Raw genomic sequence first — 23,992 nt, forward strand, 5'->3', positions numbered from 1 at the left:
AGGAATAGTAGCAAAAGCAAAATAATGATCTTAACAAAAATAAAAGATTTAATTGGTTGTTTTACCAGAATCCTTAGACTTAAAAAGTTGCAGAGAGTCTCATACTTTTCATCAGCCAGAATTTCATGCAAATTAAGGCACTAAACTTTAATCAAATTATTGACTACTGACTAAATAATGAAACATAAAAAGTTGGTGCAACAAAATATTCTTTCCAATGACATTGTTTACTCTGAAAATATCACAAGCTCCATCAAAAGCTTAATTATCATATCATTTCCTATTACAATGAATTGCCTGTTGGAGCAACAGAAAAAAGGTGGGGGGGAGAGGGGGGAGGGAAAAAAAACCCCATGTCTTACCTGGAAACTGCTGAGACTCATCCAGAAGGAGCATTTTATTCAGTGTATACGTATGATTAAGACACAGTCTCCCTTAGCAGTTGATTCAGTAACTTCGGCAAAAGGCAGTGTAGGAAACCGTCAACTCCTGTCAGCTATTCTAGCCCCAGACCAAATGCCTAAGGTCACTGTAACTTAGCTATCATCTCTGCTTGGAATACTGTGATCACAGAGACATTCTTTGACCATAATATGTCTTCTGCTAAAGTAGTCCAAAGTGTCGTAAGAAAGAAAGAAAACCTAGATTAAATAAATTCACTGTTTTCAGAAATGCTGATGAACAGCACTTAACAGCTTATCCTACAAACCTGTATAGAGCATATCCAACGGACATATATCCTGTAACTTGGCTGTGGCTGAGGAGGGTCACTTACATAACCAATTAAATGTGCCTAGGTTTTATTCTAAATAGCAGTGGCATTTATCTTTCCTCCCCTCTTCAGGTACTTAGTATATGATTATAAAGATGACAGCAAGTAGCTTGGAACCAGTCACAGTAGTTACTTAAACCTGTTGACTGGGATCATCATGTATGCTAAATTAAAAGAGGTACCAAATACCACTCCGAAGAAACAATATAGTTTGTAAAGCAAAAAGAAACAATGCATGTGGCAGGGAAGTCTCTTCTCCCTTCATTGGCTGTTGCAACAAAGTTACACGCTGCTTTCTCTGATCCCATTACTCAGCCTGGGATCCATTTGAACTAGTGGCAGAAAGCAGGAATAAAACAAAATCCTTACATAACCATTCAGACTCAGCTGGGGCCTCACATAAGGGGAATTCCAACAGGCAACAGGGAAACACAAACACTCCAGAAATTCACACCAAGTGGAGGTGAGAAGAATGGCTATTTAGCAAATAAATATATTCCATGCCTTTCAAGAGCGCCCTGACAGCTTTACTTTTGCCAATTGCACACATAAAGTGCCTACTAAACAATCGTAGTTCCACGAGTGTGAAATCAACAGTTTTAAGAGTCTCACAGGACCTCATAACCTACACAGTGCTGGCCAACAGTAAGCTGTGGGTTTTACCACTGGACAATTTATTGTGAAGCCCAGCTACTTTGGCCAACAAAGACCCAAGAACAGCGAGATTTCTTTAAATAAGAGTTGAGGTTTTATAGGACATCAACAACTGTAAGCAATACTTCTTCACAATGAGTTTACTAAAAGCCAAAACACCACGTTGGGTACATTTTAAAAAGTTGTTTAAAGGTGCCTGCGGTGTTTATCCTGGATACGGGTAAATGGAGGCAAAGTAGGCTGCTGAGGAAGAAGAGGAGGGCAGACAATGGTGCACAACAACAATGCTTCCATGAGGCCAGGCTCAGCAGTCTGTTTTAAGGTGGCATCACAGGCCATGGAGGAGGAGGGGTGGAAGAGGAGCAAACTGGAGGAATCGGAAGGAGGGCAGCAGCAGCAGCAGCAAACGAGTTGGCCCAGCCTTCCCCAATGAGGATGAGGCAAGGCAACAGCACAGCAGGGCCCTCCAACCCATGAGAGGCTCCACATTGCTGAGAGGGCCTCGAAGCAACAGAATTCCTCCCCCACCTTTTCTTGGCCATATGTAATTGGTTTAGCTGTGCCATTTACAGCGATGCAGCATTTCTGATAGGTTTTTGAAAAAAGCCAGTCTTTTCCCCTCAGTACGGCATCTACGCTGATGCAGCACTTCTGCCCAAAATTATGGTATTTAGTTTTCCTTCTCAATCTACTCTGAGTAGTTTGTAACAGATCCTCTTCAATATATCTTCCCATGATCTTGGTAGGATGAGCCATAATGACTAGCCCAAAATAAATCATGTGACCCAGACTGCAATATTAAACACAGTTACTTGTAACTAAGTCCTACTGAACTCAACAAGACATGATGCTAACATGCTTCATGGCTGAGCAGGGTCTTAACTCTGGGTCTTCTACATTCAACTTAACACTCCATCTAGTGTGTCACACAAACTCTGGTTCAGGAGGCAAATAAGGCTTCTACAGGTTCCTTTAGTACCTACTGTTGATGCAAAATTAACTTGTGTGTATTATTTTTTTAAAAAAACTCCCCCCCACCCACCCCTGCATACAGTCTCTATTCATAGTCACATCTAACTGTTGACATTAATGTGCCTGTGGCTGATGCCTCAGCCAGCTGGATGAAGTAACACAATCCACCATCACCTCTAACTCAAGATCTAACCATCTCTGACATGATGCTGAAGTAGGAAGACCTGCTTTGTTTTTATTCAGGGGTACATTTCCCCTCCGTTATTAGTGCGTAAAAAGAAAATACTGACCCTATATCTCTTAACTATCAGCTAAAAGCAGGAAAACATGAAACTAGACAAAGCTGCAGAAAAGCATAACAGGGCTTGAACACATCAACACTTTTACAGAATGAATCTGACATTGTTTATTAGCTCATTGCAAATGTGTGCATATTTTGAAGTGGCACACTGCTTGAAAGAACTGTCCAGTATTAACAGAAGAATCCTGTTATTTCTCTGGTTCAATGATTTCATGAAAAATGACACATCAGACTGACCTATTTCCAGCTCTATATACAGCCATATAAAAAGGATAACTTGACTTAGGAGGACAACATTTTCTGAGTCATATCAAAAATAACTCTCATGTGTCCTCTTGAGCTGGGATAGTTGTCATTCTTGTCACTCTTTGCAGATCATGGCACATCCTTTTTTTCCTCTCCACCACTGCTGCTCAGTGATAATTCCTCCCTGTTCCATACAAGATGTCCCCTCTTGTCTGTCCCTCCAACACTATATTCTGTTGGCCAGTTATCTCTGTTCCTGACCATAGGGCACCCTATGTCTGCTTGGACCCTCCACTGTTTCTTAACAGATGGGATAATTTTCTTTTCTACAATACCTTCTTTACTGTCCAGCTACCAATAGTTGTACCATAGGCCTAATAAAACAATCCTTCCATTCTCTCATTATGAGCTAGCTGAACTGTTTTCTCTCATTCTCACTGTTTTCTTTCAAGCTGCTTCATTTCTTGCAGCTGCTCCCTGCATATGCAGTTGCTTTTCAACAAATTCTCCACTTGAAACTTAACAAGCAATTTAGCTCAAAATTATAGAGCATGATCCAACATGTGTTCACCATGGAAATCAACACATTTTATTTGGCTGGATCATGTCTACACTGATATGGACAACCAAATATTAATCTGTCCAGAAGCATTTAAAAACCAACAAAAGCGGAGGCGGGGGGAGAAAAACAAAAAATGGCCAAAATACCAAGTATCAGAGACATAAGAATGCCCTGGGTATTTAAGAGAGCATCTTCTTCGCTATGAGCCACACTGCTCATTGAGGTCATCTGAGGAGGTTGTTCTCCAGTTACTGCTGACTCGTCTGGTGGCTACACAGAGACAGGCCTCCTTGTTTGCTACCCCGAGATTGTGGAATGTGCTCCCTGCTGAGATACGATCCTCCCCATCTCTGGCAATTTTTTTAAAAAAAAAACTGAAAACCCATCTTTTCACCCAAGCTTTCCCAGCTTTTAAAATGGTCTGAAAATTTTATGGCTGATTTTAAATTGTTGCATTGTTTTAACTTTTTATATTTATTTTAATTGTTTTATTTTAAGCGCCCAGAGATGAAATTTTGGGCGGTATAGAAGTTTAATAAATACATACATACATACTGATTTCAGTAGATTTTAGATCAAGACCATCAAACATATAAAACATGATCTGCTACAGGCGTTTCCATTTTGCTTCCCAAACTGAGCATTTCAGTCTGCATCTAAGATGCTCAAAAATAATACCTACCAGCAACCCAAGAATAATAAATTGAGGGATATATAATAGGTTTAGAAGAAGGAAAGCTATACTGAATAAACAAGTTTTATTGATTTCTGGCTTTAAGCCACAGAACACTTATTACAACCAAACATAATTTCAGTTTTCAAGCTTTAGCTTCCGAATGAAAGTTTCAAATAATATTGGAGAAAACAATGTTGTCTTGAAGTATGATAAATATCACATCTGCTCCTTGATTTGATTATAAAAGTTTCCCCATCCCAAATCTGTAAATTGAGCATATCAAATCCTATCCAAATCCTTTTACTAAGATCAAGGTTTGCTTAGGGTTTTTTGTTCTGTTTCCTGATCTAAGCTAAAAGCACAGTTAGACTGAAAGCAGACGTTTTACAATGAAATTCTACCATGCTTTCTCTATCAGTAAAAACCAAAGCCTGGGAGTCAAAAATTCTATTTCAAACCTTGTTGTGTGTTCCTTAGATAACATACACTTCTGTTTCCCCCTGTGTATAAATATAATCACAATTCCATAATTTGTGACAGACTTATCTTAATTAGGTTTCTCACAAAATATTTGAACTGTCGGATGAAACAAAAAATAATTGTACAATTGCAAAGGTGATCACAATTAAAATTTGCTTATAAGAAATGAATAAATCAATGCAAGCATGTGAACACTGCTAACTGGGCAAAGAGGCACCTTTTTAACATGGTGATTTTCTTTATTTAGCAGGGAGAGAGTAACTGGCCCTATCCACCCCCAGCACAGTACCTCCAGTGATTGTTTCTGGTGTCTGTCTTGTGTTTCTTTTTAGAATGTGAGCCCTTTGGGGACAGGGAGCCATCTTATTTATTTATTATTTCTCTATGTAAACCACCCTGAGCCATTTTTGGAAGGGCGGTATAGAAATCAAATTATTATTAATAATAATAACAACAACAACACAGGAAGAAATAAAGTAACTGATTCTAAAAGGGGGGGAGCAGTCTTCGTATATGATAATGCTTTCCATCGAGTCAGACCATTCATCCACTGACTAGCAGCAACTCTCCAAGGTTTCAAGAAGGAATCTTTCCCAGCCTACCTGTTAATACTAAGAATTGAACCTGCAACCTTCTGTGTGTAAAGCAGGCACTATTTCAGTGAAGTAAAAGCCCCTTCTCATAATTATTTCCCCTTAAGCATTTTTACCAAAAAAGCAACAAATGAGTAAAAGTTCATTTCTCCTGGAAATCAACACGAAGAACAAAAGAGAGATTGTTCACATCCACAGAAACACTTTGTTCAGCTTGTTAACTTAAACTAACACAGACTTCTACTTCCTATATTCTACATATTCAAAGAAGATTTTAGAAAAATAGCAAGCGAGGTGCAGGGGGAGAGACAACCTGCATGCAAGGAATGAGGAGAGAGAAAGTGGTCCAAGGTGCTTCAAAATAGGATGGCTTTAAAAAAAATTATGTTCCATTATATAGGGGAATGACAATGAAAAAGCATACAGCTGATTATACTACCATAACAAAGCAGCAAGGCTACAGAGTCAGCAGTTTTGAGGCAACAAGAACTTTGGCACCATTGCCTCCTTTTAAAGAAGTAAATGCAAGTCATTTCTCTAGGTTATATAACATTTTGACTCTGCCAGTAGCTGTGCCAGTTTAAAAAATTTTTTTCTGCCAAAAAGCATGAAGACAAGCGTGGAGAGTAAACATCATCATCATGATTGTGAAGACCCTCTTCTATGAAAATCTGAAATAAACCCTTGCATATTTTTAAAGATCAATCTGGCTCAAAGTATCGTCAGTCTGTGAAACCCTGAGGGGGCAGGGATGAAGGTTCTTGTCCTTCCTTCCCACATCAACTTCAGGCCACACCCCACTCAAATGACAACCTCTTAGGTAACAAATAGGTAACACAGTTCATGGAACTAGTTAAAATTCTAGAATTAAGCAAGACATTCTCCTCCCACTAATTTTTATCTTTAATTCAACCTACTCTCATATATTCCTGCAGGTTTGGCAAAAGCTTCTGATGCCTTCTACCCACACATCCCTGCCACAACAAATTCTAGCTGAGGAGAGCAAGAGGGAGGCAGGTTCACAATCTCATCCATACCAGATATAAAAGAAATAAATAGTCTAAGTACAAAGTGTTCTCTTCAAAATACAGCTGAAGACAATGTCATCACCATGCTGCTACAAAACAGATTAAGTCTAAGAGCCATGAGGCTACAATGAGATTTACGGATACCCTCTCCATTCCTGTCATATGGCTGTGCTTATGCACCGACTTGTTCCTGATCCTGATCCACTTTCATTTGTGTTAGTTTAAAGCAACTGCCCAGTTCAAATGCTTGAAAGGTTGTACTTCTTTTTACAAGATGTATAAATTTACCACCCCTAAAATAGTAAATGAACATTCCTAGACCTGTGCTTTGGTGGTGCCGGAGTCAAATAATCTGCACATTTGCACAGGAACTGTGCGGAATCAGCTGCTCACAGTGTGGCTATCTCCACACAGTACTGCTTGCTTCCAGCAGAGGGGCTTGCTTACAGGAAGTCCAGTCCTGTACCATCCCACCAACGCTTGGGACAGCACATGTGGGGCACTGACGGGTTAGCCCACCCAAGCAGTTTCCCCACAGAGGAAAGCTCTAAGGCAGGCACCCCCAAACTGCGCCCCCCCCAGATGTTGCTGAACTACAACTGCCAGCATACCCAGCCACAAAAAACTGTGTCTAGGGATCTTGGGAGTTGTAGTTCAGCAACATCTGGAAGGCCGCAGTTTGGGGATGCCTGCTCTAAGGGAAAGTGCTTGGGGAACTACCCCTCCCAGACCTCTCCTCACACATCTTCTACCGAGTATCACGTGCCATCACCAGGGTGGTATGGGTCTCAGCTTCCTGGAAAAAAGTCCCCCTGCATCAGAAGCGTGCAGTGCTGAATGGAGACATCCACGTTACACCTGCCTCCGTACAGTACCGAGCAAAGGTGGAGATTATTCCACTTCAGCACCATCAAAGCAGAGACCTAAACCTTCCTTACTATGACACTAACTACTGGTGTATTCACATAAACAAAAACAACAGTAAAAAATTAGACAGGGTTTACTCAGAAAGCTGCACCTTGTACTGTGCATGTTTCCTCCTGGGGAAGGATTCCCACTCATTTTACTGGTCCTGCTGCTGTGTCTTTAATTTCTGCATGTTGGACTACTGTTAAAGAGGTGAAGCTATTTCTGGCACAGAGATAAAGCTTTCCCCTTAATTTTATCTGAATAATTGCACCTGCCTAATTTCAAATTCACTAGCTAAGTATTTTTTCTCTCTGCAACTTGGGAAGAATACTAGCCTACCTTAAAAACTGTTGTGAGGATTACTAAAATTATGTAAGGTGCTTTGTACACCTGAAATGCACTATGTAAATATTTTTTGCTAAATATTAAATACTTTTGCTAAATGTCCGTACAAATTTTAAAATGAAGATCCTTACCAGAGGATCTACTAAGAATCAGTTTGACGACTTCTTCCTCAATCTCAGAAAGAACTCTGAAGTACCATTTTGCTCTATGACATACAGCACAGTGAATCTGTATTAATATTTACCAGCATTAATATACTGCATAGAGTAAACATATTCATATTTTGTGTGTATATAAAAATAAACTCTTATCAGTTTTATAAACCTTCCAGGTTACAGATAAATCCTTCATTCTATTCTAACCCAGGCTACTCCCCTCCTACTATAAAAAAACAAAATGGACTCCCCACCCCTAACCCCCCACCCCCCCACCCACACCCACCCCCGACACAAGTTAGTTTGATTACAGGATGATTCACTGTTCTTTTCTCCAGTTTCTAGATATGCACTAAAACATGACAAACAGCTCAAAACATCTGCAATATGTACTTAGGTCAGAATGAAAGCAGCCAGAGAATCTGCCATGCTTGGAAAAGAAATAATCAAATAGCCAATAGTGGTTTCTGGAGCCCAGCAGGAAACTGGGGATAATTCCCAAAGATACAGGGATCTTTATGACCTCTATCAGTTAGGATTATGAATGGCTGGTAATTTAACATTTGCAAGCAGCACGGAACAGGATTTCTATCACTTAAGTTAGCACACTTTTGTTAACATATAAGCAACTGAAGAACACTACTTCCATGAAGTAGAAGCTGAACTGACCTTGAGAGTTCAATAGTAGCAGACCTTACTAAAATAGGATGCCAATGGGCTATTGTTAGGCTAGATCGGGGCACACGTCAGGGATGTCCTCTATCTCCCTCCGCCCTTTTTAATATGGTGTTAGAACCCCTGGGCTTGTGCTATTAGAGACTCTGATAATTTAAAGGGTACAGTATTACACTCCGAGGAATTGAACACTTGTTGATTTTATATGCAGATGATGTTCTATGCTTTATTGGCAAACTAGAGGTCTCAATTCCTTTTTCCCCCTTTAGTTCAAAAGTTTGGTAATGTATTGGGTTACTCCATAAATTGGGGTAAATTGGATTTGATGCCTTTAGGTTCTACAGATTTTCCTTGGTAAGTGTACGGCTTTTGGTTTTAGGTAATATCCAATCTCTTGTGTATTTAGGCATAGTGATTCCTAGGAAGCTTTCCAATTAGTAAATTCAATCCCCCCCCACCCAAATTTTTTTTTGGTTCAAATGAAAATTGACAGTTGAGTGGGCTACAATTCTGTTGAGTATCTGGGGCAAAATAAATGTGCAGAAGATAAATCTAACAACAAGGCTCATACAGATTTTAAGACTTTTTCCCATTCTTGACCCTTCATCATATTTTAAGCAAGTCTATAAATTAGATAATAACTTCTTAAGGCAAGGACACCTGCCTAGATTTTCACTTCGTAAACTTCAACTACCTATTGAAGAAGCCGGGTTTAAACATGTGATGTTTAAAGCTACAAAGCATATAAGGAGAACTTTGGGTTCTAGACCCAAAGTTTGATCCTTTACAGCATGAAAAACTTACATTGTGGGAGAATCCTTGTTTGAAGATTGTTTGTAAATCTTTTTATTGGGCTAACTGGGCCTCCCACAATGTTATTACACTAGATCAATTGATCTCTTCTGAAGCTGTTTTTAAACCTTTTGATACTTTCAGAGCTGATTTTGATTTATCTTTAAATGCTAGCTGGCAATTTATTCAGCTAAAACATTTACTATCGGAGCTTTTTGGTTCTGATGTGATTGCAGCTTCTGAAACTCCATTCTTTTATTAGACCTGGAACAGCTATTGGATGCATATAAACCTGTATAACCTTGCTCTATAAGAAGCTGAAAGATATTGATAAGACTGATATTGATTATATCTGAAATTTTTGGATCTTTTAATAAAATACCCTATTTTATTAAACCAATGGGAGGTAGCTTTGAAGGCAGTGAAACATGCCTCTTTGGATCTCAAAACAAGGCTAATACAGCAGAAACCTTTATTCCGTGTTTACTGGACACCTCAGAGAATGTTTAACAATAGCTGGTGGCACACTTCCAGATGCTGGAGGTACAATTTGTATGAAGGTACATTCACACATATGGTTTGGTCCTGTCTGGTTAGTGTGCCATTTTGGCTTGAAACATGACATTGCAGCAATCATTGCCAGTCAAGGAAATTCATGTTTTTTCATATCCCAACAATGTGAAATCTTGCATTACATCAAGAATTGTGGATTCTTGTGCTTGGAGAATGGCCAAAAGGATTATAATACAGCACTGGAAGGGACGGGGGGGGGCAGAGCGAACGAGTGGGCGGCGCGGCCGGGGGGCAGGGCGGGCGGGCGGCGCGGCCGAGGGGACGGGGGGGCAGGGCGGGCGGGCGGCGCGGCCGAGGGGACGGGGGGGCAGGGCGGGCGGGCGGCGCAGCCGAGGGGACGGGGGGCAGGGCGAGCAGGGGGCGCGGCCGAGGGGACGGGGGGGCAGAGCGAACGGCACGGCCGAGGGGACGGGGGAGGAGAATGGAGAGCAGACTGGCAGCAGCTTCTCCACTGTTGCTGGCAGGAATCTCTCTCAGCCCTCTCTTGGAGAAGCCAGGGAGGGAACTTGGGACCTAGATGCTCTTTCCAGAGCGGCTCCATCCCTTAATGGGACTATCTTACAGTACTCACACCTATAGTCTCGCATTCATATGCAACCAGAGGAGACCCTGCTTAGCTAAGGGGACAAGTCATGCTTGCTACCACAGGACCAGCGGCCGGGGGGCAGAGCGAGCGGGCGGGCGGCGCGGCCGGGGGGCAGAGCAGGCGGGCGGCGCGGCCGAGAGGACGGGGGGGCAGAGCGGGCGGGCGGCGCGGCCGAGGGGACGGGGGGGCAGAGCGAGCGGGCGGCGCGGCCGAGGGGACGGGGGGGCAGAGCGAGCGGGCGGCGCGGCCGAGGGGACGGGGGGGCAGAGCGAGCGGGCGGCGCGGCCGAGGGGACGGGGGGGCAGAGCGAGCGGGCGGCGCGGCCGAGGGGACAGAGCGAAGCGGGGCGGCGCGGCCGAGGGGACGGGGGGGAGAATGGAGAGCAGACTGGCAGCAGCTTCTCCAATGTTGCTGGCAGGAATCTCTCTCAGCCCTCTCTTGGAGAAGCCAGGGAGGGAACTTGGGACCTAGATGCTCTTTCCAGAGCGGCTCCATCCCTTAATGGGACTATCTTACAGTACTCACACCTATAGTCTCGCATTCATATGCAACCAGAGGAGACCCTGCTTAGCTAAGGGGACAAGTCATGCTTGCTACCACAGGACCAGTGGCCGGGGGGCAGAGCGAGCGGGCGGGCGGCGCGGCCTGGGGGCAGAGCAGGCGGGCGGCGCGGGCGGGCGGCGCGGCCGAGGGGACGGGGGGGCAGAGCGAGCGGGCGGCACGGCCGAGGGGACGGGGGGGCAGAGCGAGCGGGCGGCGCGGCCAAGGGGACGGGGGGGCAGAGCGAGCGGGCGGCGCGGCCGAGGGGACGGGGGGGCAGAGCGAGCGGGCGGCGCGGCCGAGGGGACGGGGGGGGCAGAGCGAGCGGGCGGCGCGGCCGAGGGGACAGAGCGAGCGGGCGGCGCGGCCGAGGGGACGGGGGGGGGGGAGAATGGAGAGCAGACTGGCAGCAGCTTCTCCAATGTTGCTGGCAGGAATCTCTCTCAGCCCTCTCTTGGAGAAGCCAGGGAGGGAACTTGGGACCTAGATGCTCTTTCCAGAGCAGCTCCATCCCTTAATGGGACTATCTTACAGTACTCACACCTATAGTCTCGCATTCATATGCAACCAGAGGAGACCCTGCTTAGCTAAGGGGACAAGTCATGCTTGCTACCACAGGACCAGCGGCCGGGGGGCAGAGCGAGCGGGCGGGCGGCGCGGCCTGGGGGCAGAGAAGGCGGGCGGCGCGGCCGAGGGGACAGAGCGGGGCGGGCGGCGCGGCCAAGGGGACGGGGGGGCAGAGCGAGCGGGCGGCGCGGCCGAGGGGACGGGGGGGCAGAGCGAGCGGGCGGCGCGGCCGAGGGGACAGAGCGAAGCGGGCGGCGCGGCCGAGGGGACAGAGCGAAGCGGGCGGCGCGGCCGAGGGGACAGAGCGAGCGGGGCGGCGCGGCCGAGGGGACAGAGCGAGCGGGCGGCGCGGCCGAGGGGACGGGGGGGGCAGAGCGAGCGGGCGGCGCGGCCAAGGGGACAGAGCGAAGCGGGCGGCGCGGCCGAGGGGACGGGGGGGGGGGGGAGAATGGAGAGCAGACTGGCAGCAGCTTCTCCAATGTTGCTGGCAGGAATCTCTCTCAGCCCTCTCTTGGAGAAGCCAGGGAGGGAACTTGGGACCTAGATGCTCTTTCCAGAGCGGCTCCATCCCTTAATGGGACTATCTTACAGTACTCACACCTATAGTCTCGCATTCATATGCAACCAGAGGAGACCCTGCTTAGCTAAGGGGACAAGTCATGCTTGCTACCACAGGACCAGCTCTCCTCCCATCTTACTGTAATAAAAGGAAAAAGAATAAAGATAACAAATAAGAGGTAAAGGAACTGGAAAAACATGCCAAAGTAACCCTCTCTGCACAACACTGAAGTTTCTGGTTCACAGGAACTGATCGAATTCCACCCAGCTTCACTAACTTTAAATTTTTTGTTGTTGGAAAAGAGCTTTAAAGAGGTAAATATTCTCTGAATAAATAAAAGGGTTGAAACATTATTATTTCTTCTCATTCTTGTCTGCCAACATAACATTGTCAGACAGTTGGTCGCTGATTACTCTGGCCCCCATGCTTTCAATATAACCATCCAACAGTATACATAGATTGAGAGAGGATATTGTGCTGAATGGGCCATTGATAATTTATTACGACAGTTTTTATGCTCTTGTTCTAAAACATATCTCTGTGTGCTAATCTACATATGCCTGTGCCTCAGAAAGGACTAAACTTACATTGCTTTGAATACTGTGATAGTTTTATTTTTATTAGCCATTTGATTTGCTTACATGAAGAGAAAGATACAAATTCATAAAATAAAATAGACTCAGTAGCTCTGCTCCATTTATCTGAGAGGCAAGTTGCTCAATTAACCCTGTACAAGGGAAGGTAGCCTTGGGAAAGAAGTAACACACCAGAAGTTCTATGACTACTGCTCATGTATAATATTCACAAATTTCCCCAGACCCTCAAAGCTAGTGTGATGGCAATTTCCAGGATTATTTCTACATGATTTTATTTATATATTACTTATTAAATGAGAAAATACTGTATTCAGTTTTTCACACTTATAATTGATTTTCTGCATTACATTCAAGGATCAAACAAAGAAATCCACTTCAAACCAATTTCCCTTCCAGTGTCCTCTACTAACGCCAGAAAGCTATAAAACTGGAATGGCAAAAATATAAAATTTATTTTTATAATATTTAAGAGAAAATGTGAAGGATACACAAAATGACTTCCAAATTGTGTGCACTTAACTACAACATGATATAGAGCCTTGAAGGAAAGGAAAGAATATACAATTTCTCCTACTACTTTAAAAATAATTAAAAGTATGAGTATTTTTTTAGATTTTTAGAGTAAAATCAAGAAGATAGTTTAAGGTGGGGGGGGGGTTATCCCATCAAAATGAACAAACTAAAGTTAATAAAAACTTGACACTGAAACAAACTACAGGTCGAGAATCCTTTATACGGACTCCTGAAATCCGGAAAGCTCCAAAATCCAGACACCACACGGGGGGGGGGGGGGGGGACACAACCTGCTTGTATTTTCCACTTGGATTCTCAACCTGTAGCTTCAACCACTCACAAAGCCCCCAAACCAACCCCAGCCCCAACTCAGCAGCTAACAGTGGCAAAGCAGCAAAAAGTCCCCAAACTAAGCAGCACCCGCAACTCACAGAGAGGCAAAGCAGCACCTGCAGCTCCGTCTGCAATGGTGGTTGCCTGGCCCCTCCTCAGCCTTGGCTCCTCTTCCCTTCCCACATGGACGGGAACTTTGCTGGCAGCATTTAAGGGCATTTAAGGGCACTTGCAGGCAGGGCAGGAGCCAGGGAGGCAATGCAGCACCCGGGACTCCGTCTGCAATGGCACTCTGAATAGGGGAAGAGCCCTCCTTCGGGGCAGAGCCAAGCCAGTTTTGTGAATGGGATTGCACTGCCACTCACACGCTTCTAAAGCCAGTTTGCGAGAGGGGAAGTGGGAAGGAGCTTGGCTGGAAGGAACATCAGGGGTTGTTGGAGAGAGAAAAAACCAGTAACCTTTCATGCCCAAGATATCTCATTTATGAACATATTCCAAAATCCGGAAGAATTCGAAATCCAGAACACCTCTAGTCCCAAGCAGTCCGGACAAAGGATTCTCGACCTGTAGGTGCATGCATCCGCCATAGATTGCTCTAATTTTTATTTTATTCAGTGTGCTCTGAAAAATTTAAAGATGCTCTAAATCAGAGCTGTTCAACTTCAGCCCTCCTGCAGATGTTAGCCTACAACTCTCATTTTCCCTGGTTATTGGCCATTGTGCCTGGGGATTATGGGAGTTTAGTCCCAAAAAAGCTGGGGGGCCTGAGTTCAGCAGGCCTGCTCTAAATCATCATTGCATGGACAATAAAATAATCACCACTAACTTTCAAAATAAATCAACTTGACCAAGAAAGATTATTTAACACACACAAAAACCAGTTTTCAGCATCCACCATCTCTAGCCAATGCTAGAAACGTTCTGTCACTTCAAACATTATTTTTCCTGTATTCAAATAATGGAGCTGTTCAAGTGTTAATCTGATATGCTGATTAATTTTGTTCTGAGATAGATAGATAGATAGATAGATAGATAGATAGATAGATAGATAGATAGATAGAACAATGTGACCCAACAACAGGTGGCCTTCCCATGAAGAAAGCTTTCTGCCTCAGGTGGCAGTTCTAGGGGAGCAGTAGATTTGCACCAGCTTTCACTGACTTTATTCCAAATTCCACCTCTTGGTGCTGAGAGGGAAAAGAAGTTTTGACAACAAGCTCCAGTTCAGAGCTGCTTTTGGAAGGGATGGTGAGGGGAGAGCTCTCTTTTGCAACAGCAGCAGAATCTAACTGGTGGGGCTGGATTGGCTGCAAATAGGTGCAGCTGTAGGAGCTTGCTTAGCTGCTTTGGTAGGATGTGCCAGGTGCTCAAAACACAGAACTGCCATTGGAGTTCATGAACATTTGCAGATGGGCTTGAAAACTGTAATGTGCTGGTGCGTGCTGGTATACTGCCCTCTTGTCTTTCCAGTAGCATAGTTCCAGCAAGACACTTCTATTTTCTCCTTAGTTCCTTACCTCCACCCCTTCCACAAATATTTCTTTGCAGGAAGTGGTGCAAGAGGAAGCACAACATAGAACTGAGAAGTGGAAGGAGTGGTGCTAACTAAGAAGATGCATCTGAAAGTAACATGGTGAAATGGAGAACTAAGAACATAAGAACAGCCCTGCTGGATCAAGCTGAAGGCCTATCTAGTCCAGCATCCTATTTCACACAGTGGCTCACCAGATGCCACTGAGAAGGCCATGGACACACCCTCTCTCCTGCTGTTGCTCCCCTGCAACTGGTATTGAGAGACATCTTGCCTCTGAGGATAGAGATGTACTATAGCCGCCAGACAAGTAGCCTTTGATAGACCTGTCCTCCATGAATTCGTCTAAGCCATCCAAGCTGGTGGCCATCATCACATCCTGTGGCAGAGAATTCCACAGATTAATCCACAATTCCACAGTTTTTCCACTGTGTGGAAAAAAGTACTTCTTTTAGCTGGTCCTAAATTTCCAGGCCATCAGTTTCATGGGATGACCTCTGGTTCTAGCACTGTGCGAGAGGGAGAAAAAATTTATCTCTGTCCACTCTCTCTACTCCATGCATAATGTTATACACCTCTATCATGTCTCCCCATAGTCACCTCTTTTCCAAACTAAAAAGCCCCAGATGCTGCAGCCTTGCCTCGTAAGGAAGGTGCTTCAGGCCACTAATCACCTTGGTTGCCCTCTTCTGCATCTTTTCCAGTTCTAAAATATCTTTCTTAAGATAAGACCAGAACTGTACAAAGTACTCCAAACATGGCCACACTATCAAATTGTATAAGCGCATAATAATATTAGCATTTTTATTTTCAATATCCTTCCCAATGATCCCTAGCATAGAATTTGCCATTTTCACAGCTGTCATGTAATGTCGACTCTTTCAACAAACTGTCCACCACATCCCAAAGATTTCCCTCCTGGTCAGTCACCAACAGCTCAGACCCCATCAGGGTATGTATGAAGCTGGGGTTTTCTGCCCCAATATGCTTTATTTTACACTTGCTTACATTGAACCATATTTGCCATTTTGTCACCTACTCACCCAGTATGGAGAAATCCTTTTGGAGCTCCTCACAATCTGTTTTGGATCTCACTGCCCCGAATAGTTTAGTGTCATCTGAAAATTTGGCCACATTGCGGCTTACCCCCAACTTCATGATCATTTATTAATGTTAATTAGCACTGGTCCCAGTACAGATCCCTGGGAAACCCCACTTCTTACTTCTCTCCGTTGTGAAATCTGTCCATTTTTTCCTACCCTCTGTTTCTTGTCCTTCAACCAGTTACCATTCCACAATTGAACTTGTCCCCTTATCCCATGCTTGCTAGGTTTACTCAAAAGCCTTTGGTGAGGGACTTGGTCGGAAGTATTTTGGAAGTCCACTATGTCAACTGGATCATCTCTATTTACATGCCTGTTGACATTCTCAAAGAACACCAAAACGTTAGTGAGGCAAGACTTGCCCTTGTGGAAGCCATGCTGGTTCTCCTTCAGCAAGGCCTGTTCTTCTATATGTTTAACAATTTTGTCTTTAAGTCTGCTTTCCATCAGTTTACCAGGCACTGAAGTTAAGCTAACCAGCCTGTAGTTTCCCAGATCCCCCCTGGATCCCTTTTGGAAAATCGGAGTTACATTCATTACTTTTCAGTCCTCTGGTATAGAGGAACTGTAGGGACAAGTTACATATTTTTGTTAGGAGATCAGCGATTTCACATTTGAGTTCCTTCAGAACTCTTGGTGGATGCCATCTGGCCCTGGCAATATGTTAATTTTTAGTTTTTAAGAAAGTTTAGAACATCCTCTCTCATCACCTCAAAGAGGTCCAGTTCTTCAGCCTCCAAGCCTGAGAAGCTCAGTTCCGGAGCAGGTATACAGTCAGTATCCTCTGCTATGAAGACAGATGCAAAGAACTCATTCAGCTTCTCTGCAATCTCTTTATCCTCCTTAATAAACCCTTTCATGCCCTCATAATCTAGGGGTCCAACCACCTCCCTGGCAAGTATTCTGCTTCTGATCTGTTTAAATAAGTCTTTGTTATTCCCCTGCTGGCTATATGCTCCTCAAACTGTTTTTTGCATTCCTTATTCTCTCTCTCTCTCTTTCTGCTAGAATATGTTCCTTCCTGTTTTCTTCATTTGGACAAGACTTTCATGTTCTGAAGGAAGTCTTCTTCCCTTTTATAGCTCCCCTGACTCTATTTGTTAGCCACACTGGCGCCCTTCTGAACTTGATGGTACCTTTCCTTCTTCTTGGTATACATTCCAAGTGAGCTTCTATTATAGTGGTTTTCAAAAAGTTCCATGCTTCCTGGAGTGGTTTGACCCTCCTGACTTTAACTTTCAGCTTCCTTTTTTACCAGGCCCCTCATTTTTGAGAAGTTTCTCCTTCTGAAGTCCAACACATCTGTGTTGGACTTCCTTGGCAATGCTTCACTCACATATAAGCTGAACTGGATAACACTACGGTCACTGTTCCCCAGTGGTTCTAAGACACAGTCATTTAGCATGTCTAGAAATTTGGCCACTGTGCCAATACTTGCACATGAATTTGCCCAATCAATGGGGAATAATTGAAACCCATTATTACAGCTCTGTCTCTCTTTGATGCCTCTCTGATTTGCTTCTCCAACTCCAGATCACTCTCAGTATTTTGATCCAGTGGGCGATAGCACATCCCTAGTAACACATTTCCTTTCAGTCCTCGTATTGTCACCCATAACATTTCTGTGGAGGGCTTCAGTTTTCTAGCTTGTTGGATTCTTTTTTTAACATACAGTGCTACTCAACCTCCAATCTACCCCTCCCTATTCTTTCTGTAGAGTTTGTATCCAGGAATAACAGTATCCCACTGGTTCTCACAGTTCCACCAGGTTTCCACTACGCCCACTATATCTATGTTTTCATTAGCTACCAAACACTCCAGCTTGCCCATCTTGGCTCGGAGACTTCTGTCATCCGTATATAAACACCTATATGCCTATCTCTTACCTGGCTTTGATGTGTGCTATCTCCCTTAAGTCCATGGACATCCAGGCAAACGAACAAATGGATAATAGAACAGTTCAATCCAGAATTTTCACTCAAGGCACAAAAGACCAGGCTCAAACTATCATACTTCGGGTACATTATGCGAAAACCCAGCTCGAGAAGAAAACCTGAGAAGTCCATAATGCTGGGGAAAGTTGAAGGAAAGAGAAGAAGAGGACGACAAGCAGCAAGGTGGACAGACTCAATTACGACAGCAATGAATGCACCACAGAGAGACCTTAAAGGCCAAGTTGAAGACAAATCATCCTGGAGAGAATCTATCTATGTGGTTGCTAAGAGTCAACACCGACTTGACGGCACTCAATCAATCAATCATTCTCCCTTACCATCATTTGACCTTTTTGAGCCTCTGTCATGTAATTAATTCTGATCTGCTCCTGGTTCTACTCTGTACCCTTCTAGTTTATCTGAAATGTTTGCACCCTTGCACCTTAGGGGATTTTGCTTGACAAATGAGATACCACCCAGTTCCTGCTGGCAATCCCCCAAGTGTCATTTTAAAAGCTGCTCTGCAACCTTTTTGATTTTAAGCACCAGCAGTCTGGTTCCATCTTGGTTCAAGTGGAGCCTGTCCCTTTTGTAAAGGCTTTGTTTGCCCCAAAATGTATTCCAGTGCCTAACAAATCTGAACTCCTCCTTCCAGCACAACCATCTCAACCATGCATTGAGACCTCTCAGCTCCACCTGCCTCACTGGCCCTGCATGTGGAACAGGTAGCACTTCAGAGAACGCCATCCTGGTGTCTTGGACTTAGATATGCTACCTAATTAAGTTTTCTCTAAACTAAGCCAAGGCTATGTACATGCAGGAGGGGAAAAAAAGGCACAAAGTTCACTGGCTAATCTAACAGCAACTATATCCTGCTCTTTGCTTCCTACAGGAGGCACACAAAGCAACTAACCAAAAAAAAAAAAAAAAACCCCAAATAAAAACCTTACAGGGTGGGGAGAGCCAAAGCAATTTCAAAAACAACATATAAAAAGGGTTAAAACTTTTTAACTGAGCATAAGCTATAAAAGGCTTCTGGAATACAGATTTTTTAAAAACAGAGTAGAAACACCACCAAAGAAGAAGACAGAGGAACCTTCTGCAGCAGCGAGTTCCACATGCTGGGTGCCACTACAGAAAACCGGTAGATAAATCTATGTATACATTACTATTTTTGCAGAATAGGTCTAACAACAGCTTTTAGCCAGAACAGTTAAATGGGACCAGAAGGCAGTTATAGATGCTGGGGGGAAATAGAAGGAGGAGGATGTCACTTTCATTCTGATTGTGAACTTGGACAACATTAGTCTTTGATCCAATCCAGCAGGATTCTTCTTGCATCCTTCTGTTTAATTCAGTTTCCACTCTTTTAAGGTTTTTTTTCCAAGTCCTTACCAGTGCAAATATATGCTTGAAAGCATTAAGGCAATGGCAATGTCTATTGAAATCTGGAAAAAAAAAACCCAAATAAAGTTTCCGGTGGCTGGGGGTGGAGCTTCAGTGATATGCATAGTTTCTGCCCGTGAGACCCCCCTCCCATGAATAGCAAATTTGAAATAAATTATGTAAACTAGTCAAGATTAGAGAATCATGCAAAATAACAGAACAGATACTTTATTGGGGTCATAGACCAATATCATGCAAATAAGATGAAATGTGCAAATTTGCTCAGTATGCATAACTGTATATGTCACAGGGTTCTTCTATTCTTGTCATAATACTTTAGTATCTTTAGTTCACACAGCCCTGGTTTTAACCCACTTCATTTATTTAAGTCTGCTGCTTGAAAGACAACCAACTGTATTTCAGGAAAGGTGTAACTGGTACCCTCATAACCAGCCCATCTCAGAGAAATCTTGATATGTTAGTAAACAAGGAGTTGCCCTAACAAGTACATAAGAACATAAGAACAGCCCTGCTGGATCAGGCACAAGGCCCATCTAGTCCAGCATCCTGTTTCACACAGTGGCCCACCAGATGCCTCTGGGGAACCCACAGGCAAGAGGTATGTGCATGCCCTCTCTCCTGCTGTTGTTCCCCTGCAACTGGTATTGAGAGACATCATGCCTCTGAGGCTGGAGATGGTCCACAGCCATCAGACTAGTAGCCATTGATAGACCTGTCCTCCATGAATCTATCTAAACCCCTTTTAAAGCCATCCAAGATGGTGGCCATCACCACATCCCATTGCAAAGAATTCCACAGATTAATTATGTGCTGTGTAAAAAGTACTTCTGCTTGTCGGTCCTACATTTCCCAACCTTCAGTTTCATGGGGTGACCCCTCTAGTGTTGTGTGAGAGGGAGAAAAAATTATCTCTGTCTACCCTCTCCACTCCATGCATAATTTTATACAATTCGATCATGTCTCCCCTTAGTCGCCTCTTTTCCAAGGTAAAGAGCCCCAGATGCTGTAGCCTAACCTCATAAGGAAGGTGCTCCAAGCCCCTGATCATTTTGGTTTGGTGTTTGGTTGCCCTCTTCTGCACCTTTTCCAGTTCTACAATATCCTTCTTAATATACAGTGACCAAAGCGGTATGCAGTACTCCAGATGTGGCCGCACCATAGATTTGTATAAGAGCATTATAATATTAGCATTTTTATTTTCAATCCCCCTCCTAATGATTCCTAGCATGGAATTAGCTTTTTTCACAGCTGCCACACACTGAGACAACACTTTCAATGAGCTGTCCACCATGACCCCAATATCTCTCTCCTGGTCAGTCACTGACAGCTCAGACCCCATCTATGTATATGTGAAGTTGGTGTTTTTTGCCCCAATGTGCATCATTTCACACTTGCTTACATTGAACCGCATTTGCGTTTTGTCACCCAGTCTCCCAGTTTGGAGAGATCTTTTTGGAATTCCTCACAATCCATTGTGGATTTCACTACCCTAAATAGTTTAGTGTCATCTGCAAATTTTATAGCTTCCCTGACTCTACTTGTTAGCCACGCTGGCATCCTGCTGAACTTGGTGGTATCTTTCCTCCTTGGTATATATTCCAACTGTACTTCTTGTACTGTAGTTTTAAATAAATTCCATGCTTTCTGGAGTGATTTGACCCTCCTGACTTCCCCTTTCAACTCCTTCTTACCAGTCCCCTCATTTTTGAGAAGTTTCCTCTTCTGAAGTCCAACACATCTGTGTTGGTCTTCCTTGACAATTCTCCACTCACATATATGCTGAATTGGGTCACTGCTACCCAATGGTTCTGTAACTCTGACATCTTGCACCAGGTCCTGGGTACCACTCAGGATTAAGTCCAAGTTTGCTATTTCTCTGGTTGGTTCCGCAACTAACTGTTCTAAGGCACAGTCATTTAGTACATCTAGAAATTTGGACACTCTCTCATTACCTGAATGTGGATTTACCCAGTCTATGTGTGGATAATTGAAGTCACCCATTATTACTGCCCTGTCTCTCTTTGATGCCTCTCTTATTTGTTTCTCCAACTCCAGATCACTCTCAGGGCTTTGATCCAGAGGGCAATAGCACCTCCCTAGTAAAACATTTCCTTTCAGTCCTTGTAATGTTACCCATAATGATTCTTTGGAGGACTCTGGTCCTCCTACGTTTTCTATCTTATTGGAATCTATCCCTACTTTGATATACAGTGCCACTCCTACCCCAACCCTACCCTCCTTGTCCCTTCTATAGAGTTTATATCCAGGAATAATCGTGTTCCACTGGTTCTCACCATTCCACCAGGTTTCTGTTACACCCACTACATCTATATTCTCATTAGTTACTAAGTACTCCAGCTCACCCATCTTGACTCGGAGGCTTCTGGAATTGCTATACAGACACCTATACGCCAGGTCCCTCACCTTGCGTTGCCGTGTGCTATCCCCCTTACCATGATTTGACCTATTTGGCAAGCTGTCCTGTATTTCCTTCTGCTCAACTCCTGGCTCTACTCTGTCCCCTTCTGGTTTATCCAAAACTTGTTCACCCTCACACCTTAGGAGATTTTGCCGACCAAAGCAGATGCCACCATGTTCCCACTGGCTATCCCCCAGGCATCATTTTAAATCCCCCAGGCATCAAGTAAAATGGTTCTGCCCTGTTTACCAAGATAGAACACTGTTTTAGCTACAACTGTACAAGGCATTAATTCAGAACTTGACCATTATATAATCTACTGACTACATTGTCCAAGAACTAGTACAAATAAAAAATTGAGAGTGAACAAAGTTGCCTCTTGCATAAAACGAACAGTCCCTGGAAACACTCAAAGTAAAACATTCATTAACTCACCATTCTCATCCAGTAAGTCTTCCTCGTCATCCCCATCATTATCCTCCTCCATGGCCTCGTCCTCCTCTTCCTCCTCCTCCTCTTCCATATCTTCCTGTTCCAAGTCCGGGTCCACGTCCGGATCACTCCCTGAGACTGACTCGTCCGACATGATTCCCAATAGCACCCCTTGTGCATTACCTGCTCATTATCTATTTTAAGGCAGCCCTGCAAGGTGATAAAAGGAAAAAAAATAACACACCAGTCAGCTACTAAATTACAAGCTTAGTGCAGTATGATGGAGACGGCAGCCTAACCCCAGTTCTTTTAAAAGTTCCCAGTTCTCATAAATGGCAACTGAGAGTCAGATCCAAACATGTGCAAGTGGAAAGCCCTTTGGCTCACACTCGAAGGAAAGTAAAAAAATTCCTTCCGATGGCAGCCCCTCAAATCTTTATATCTGCTAGTGTCACTCTGGAGGGGCCTTGAGAGGAGATTGGCTTGGAGTGTGGAGGGCTACTGCTTAACTGGGGTGCTTAAAAACTCCTATGTGTGAACAGAGCAGCCACCTTACACCAGTCGGGATCCGAACGTTGGACACATGATTCAGCTCAGTGACAGCCATAAGGATTACAAGCATTTTGAGGGAGTAAGAAGTACAATGTTCCGATCCAAATAATTCCCTCTAGGATAATATACAGCATTATAACCAGCACCCAAAAAAGCACATTACTATGATGGAACCATTCACAAATCAATGCAAGACTATGCTCTCTAGTATTAAATCAAGCAGCTGCAGTTATTTGGTTACTACCATTGAATCTCTTCTACATTTTTTCCTAATAAAAATGCAAAATGAAAACTTACTCTATCCATATTTATTTCTTCCTTTTGTTGATTTTTACATATTTGTTTCAATATCTCAGACTCTATAGCCGTTCTCTCACACACCACTTTATACTAATTCCATGAGTGAAAATAATAATTTACCATGTGGGTTATGAGGAAGCCATATTATGAGGGAGCCAGTTTTCTGAAGAGTTCACTAGACTTGTGTAAAGATGTGGCATTAAAACGAATCCAAATCATTTACACCTTGCCCCTGGCCTTGCAGGGTAGCAGCCACTAGTAGTGCTTACCTCCTCACAGAGTAGTTCTATATGCAGCGCCACAGAGGGCTGTTAAAGAGATGAGGAGCTATCGGAATCTGCCCAGGATAGTGCATGAGGATCACTGGGAAACATAGTACTTCCAAGCACTTTCCTCACAGAGCTCTATGAAGAAAGCATTGAAGACTACAGGGTTGTTCAACCTCAATGATTTTTTAATTAATTTTTTTTATAAAAAATCAATTTTTTAAAATTTAAATTGGATTTTAATTTTTAAGATATTGGCATGAATATTAATCATAACCTTATATTCTATAAATATATTAAGAGGAGAATATGCAGATGAGTGATAACAGACCTGATCAATCCTATTCTGCAGTTGGTGTATAAGCAGCAGCAGCAGCAGCAGCCACCACCCCCACACACAAAAATCTCCCCCAAAAATGTCCATGACAAAGGTGGTAAATAAATTAATAGAGGATTTGGGGGGATGGAGTAGACCTGAACAAGGAGTTGTTATAGATTATTATAAATGCAAGGGATGGGGGGAGGGGTTAGAAAGAGAAAACAAAAGTGAACAAAACATATTCAACCCCATTTGGAAATATTATAATGAAGTTTCTGTGTGGGTATGATAGGCATGTATGC

At 43.6% G+C, this 23,992-nt stretch overlaps 1 protein-coding gene across 10 annotated transcripts in view; it reads right to left on the reverse strand.

Moving 5' to 3' along the window:
* The window catches only part of RAD54L2 (RAD54 like 2), a 166,150-nt gene that overhangs the window by 59,014 nt on the left and 83,144 nt on the right, over positions 1-23,992 (reverse strand). For all 10 annotated transcript variants that reach the window (XM_053294311.1, XM_053294312.1, XM_053294309.1 and 7 more), the window contains one exon: positions 22,257-22,463. In XM_053294311.1, the coding sequence (XP_053150286.1) occupies positions 22,257-22,407 (151 nt within the window). In that variant the 5' untranslated portion in view covers positions 22,408-22,463. The remainder of the gene's footprint in view (positions 1-22,256; positions 22,464-23,992) is intronic.

Source organism: Hemicordylus capensis, chromosome 2 (genome assembly GCF_027244095.1).
Source record: "Hemicordylus capensis ecotype Gifberg chromosome 2, rHemCap1.1.pri, whole genome shotgun sequence".
Classification (NCBI taxonomy): domain Eukaryota; kingdom Metazoa; phylum Chordata; class Lepidosauria; order Squamata; family Cordylidae; genus Hemicordylus; species Hemicordylus capensis.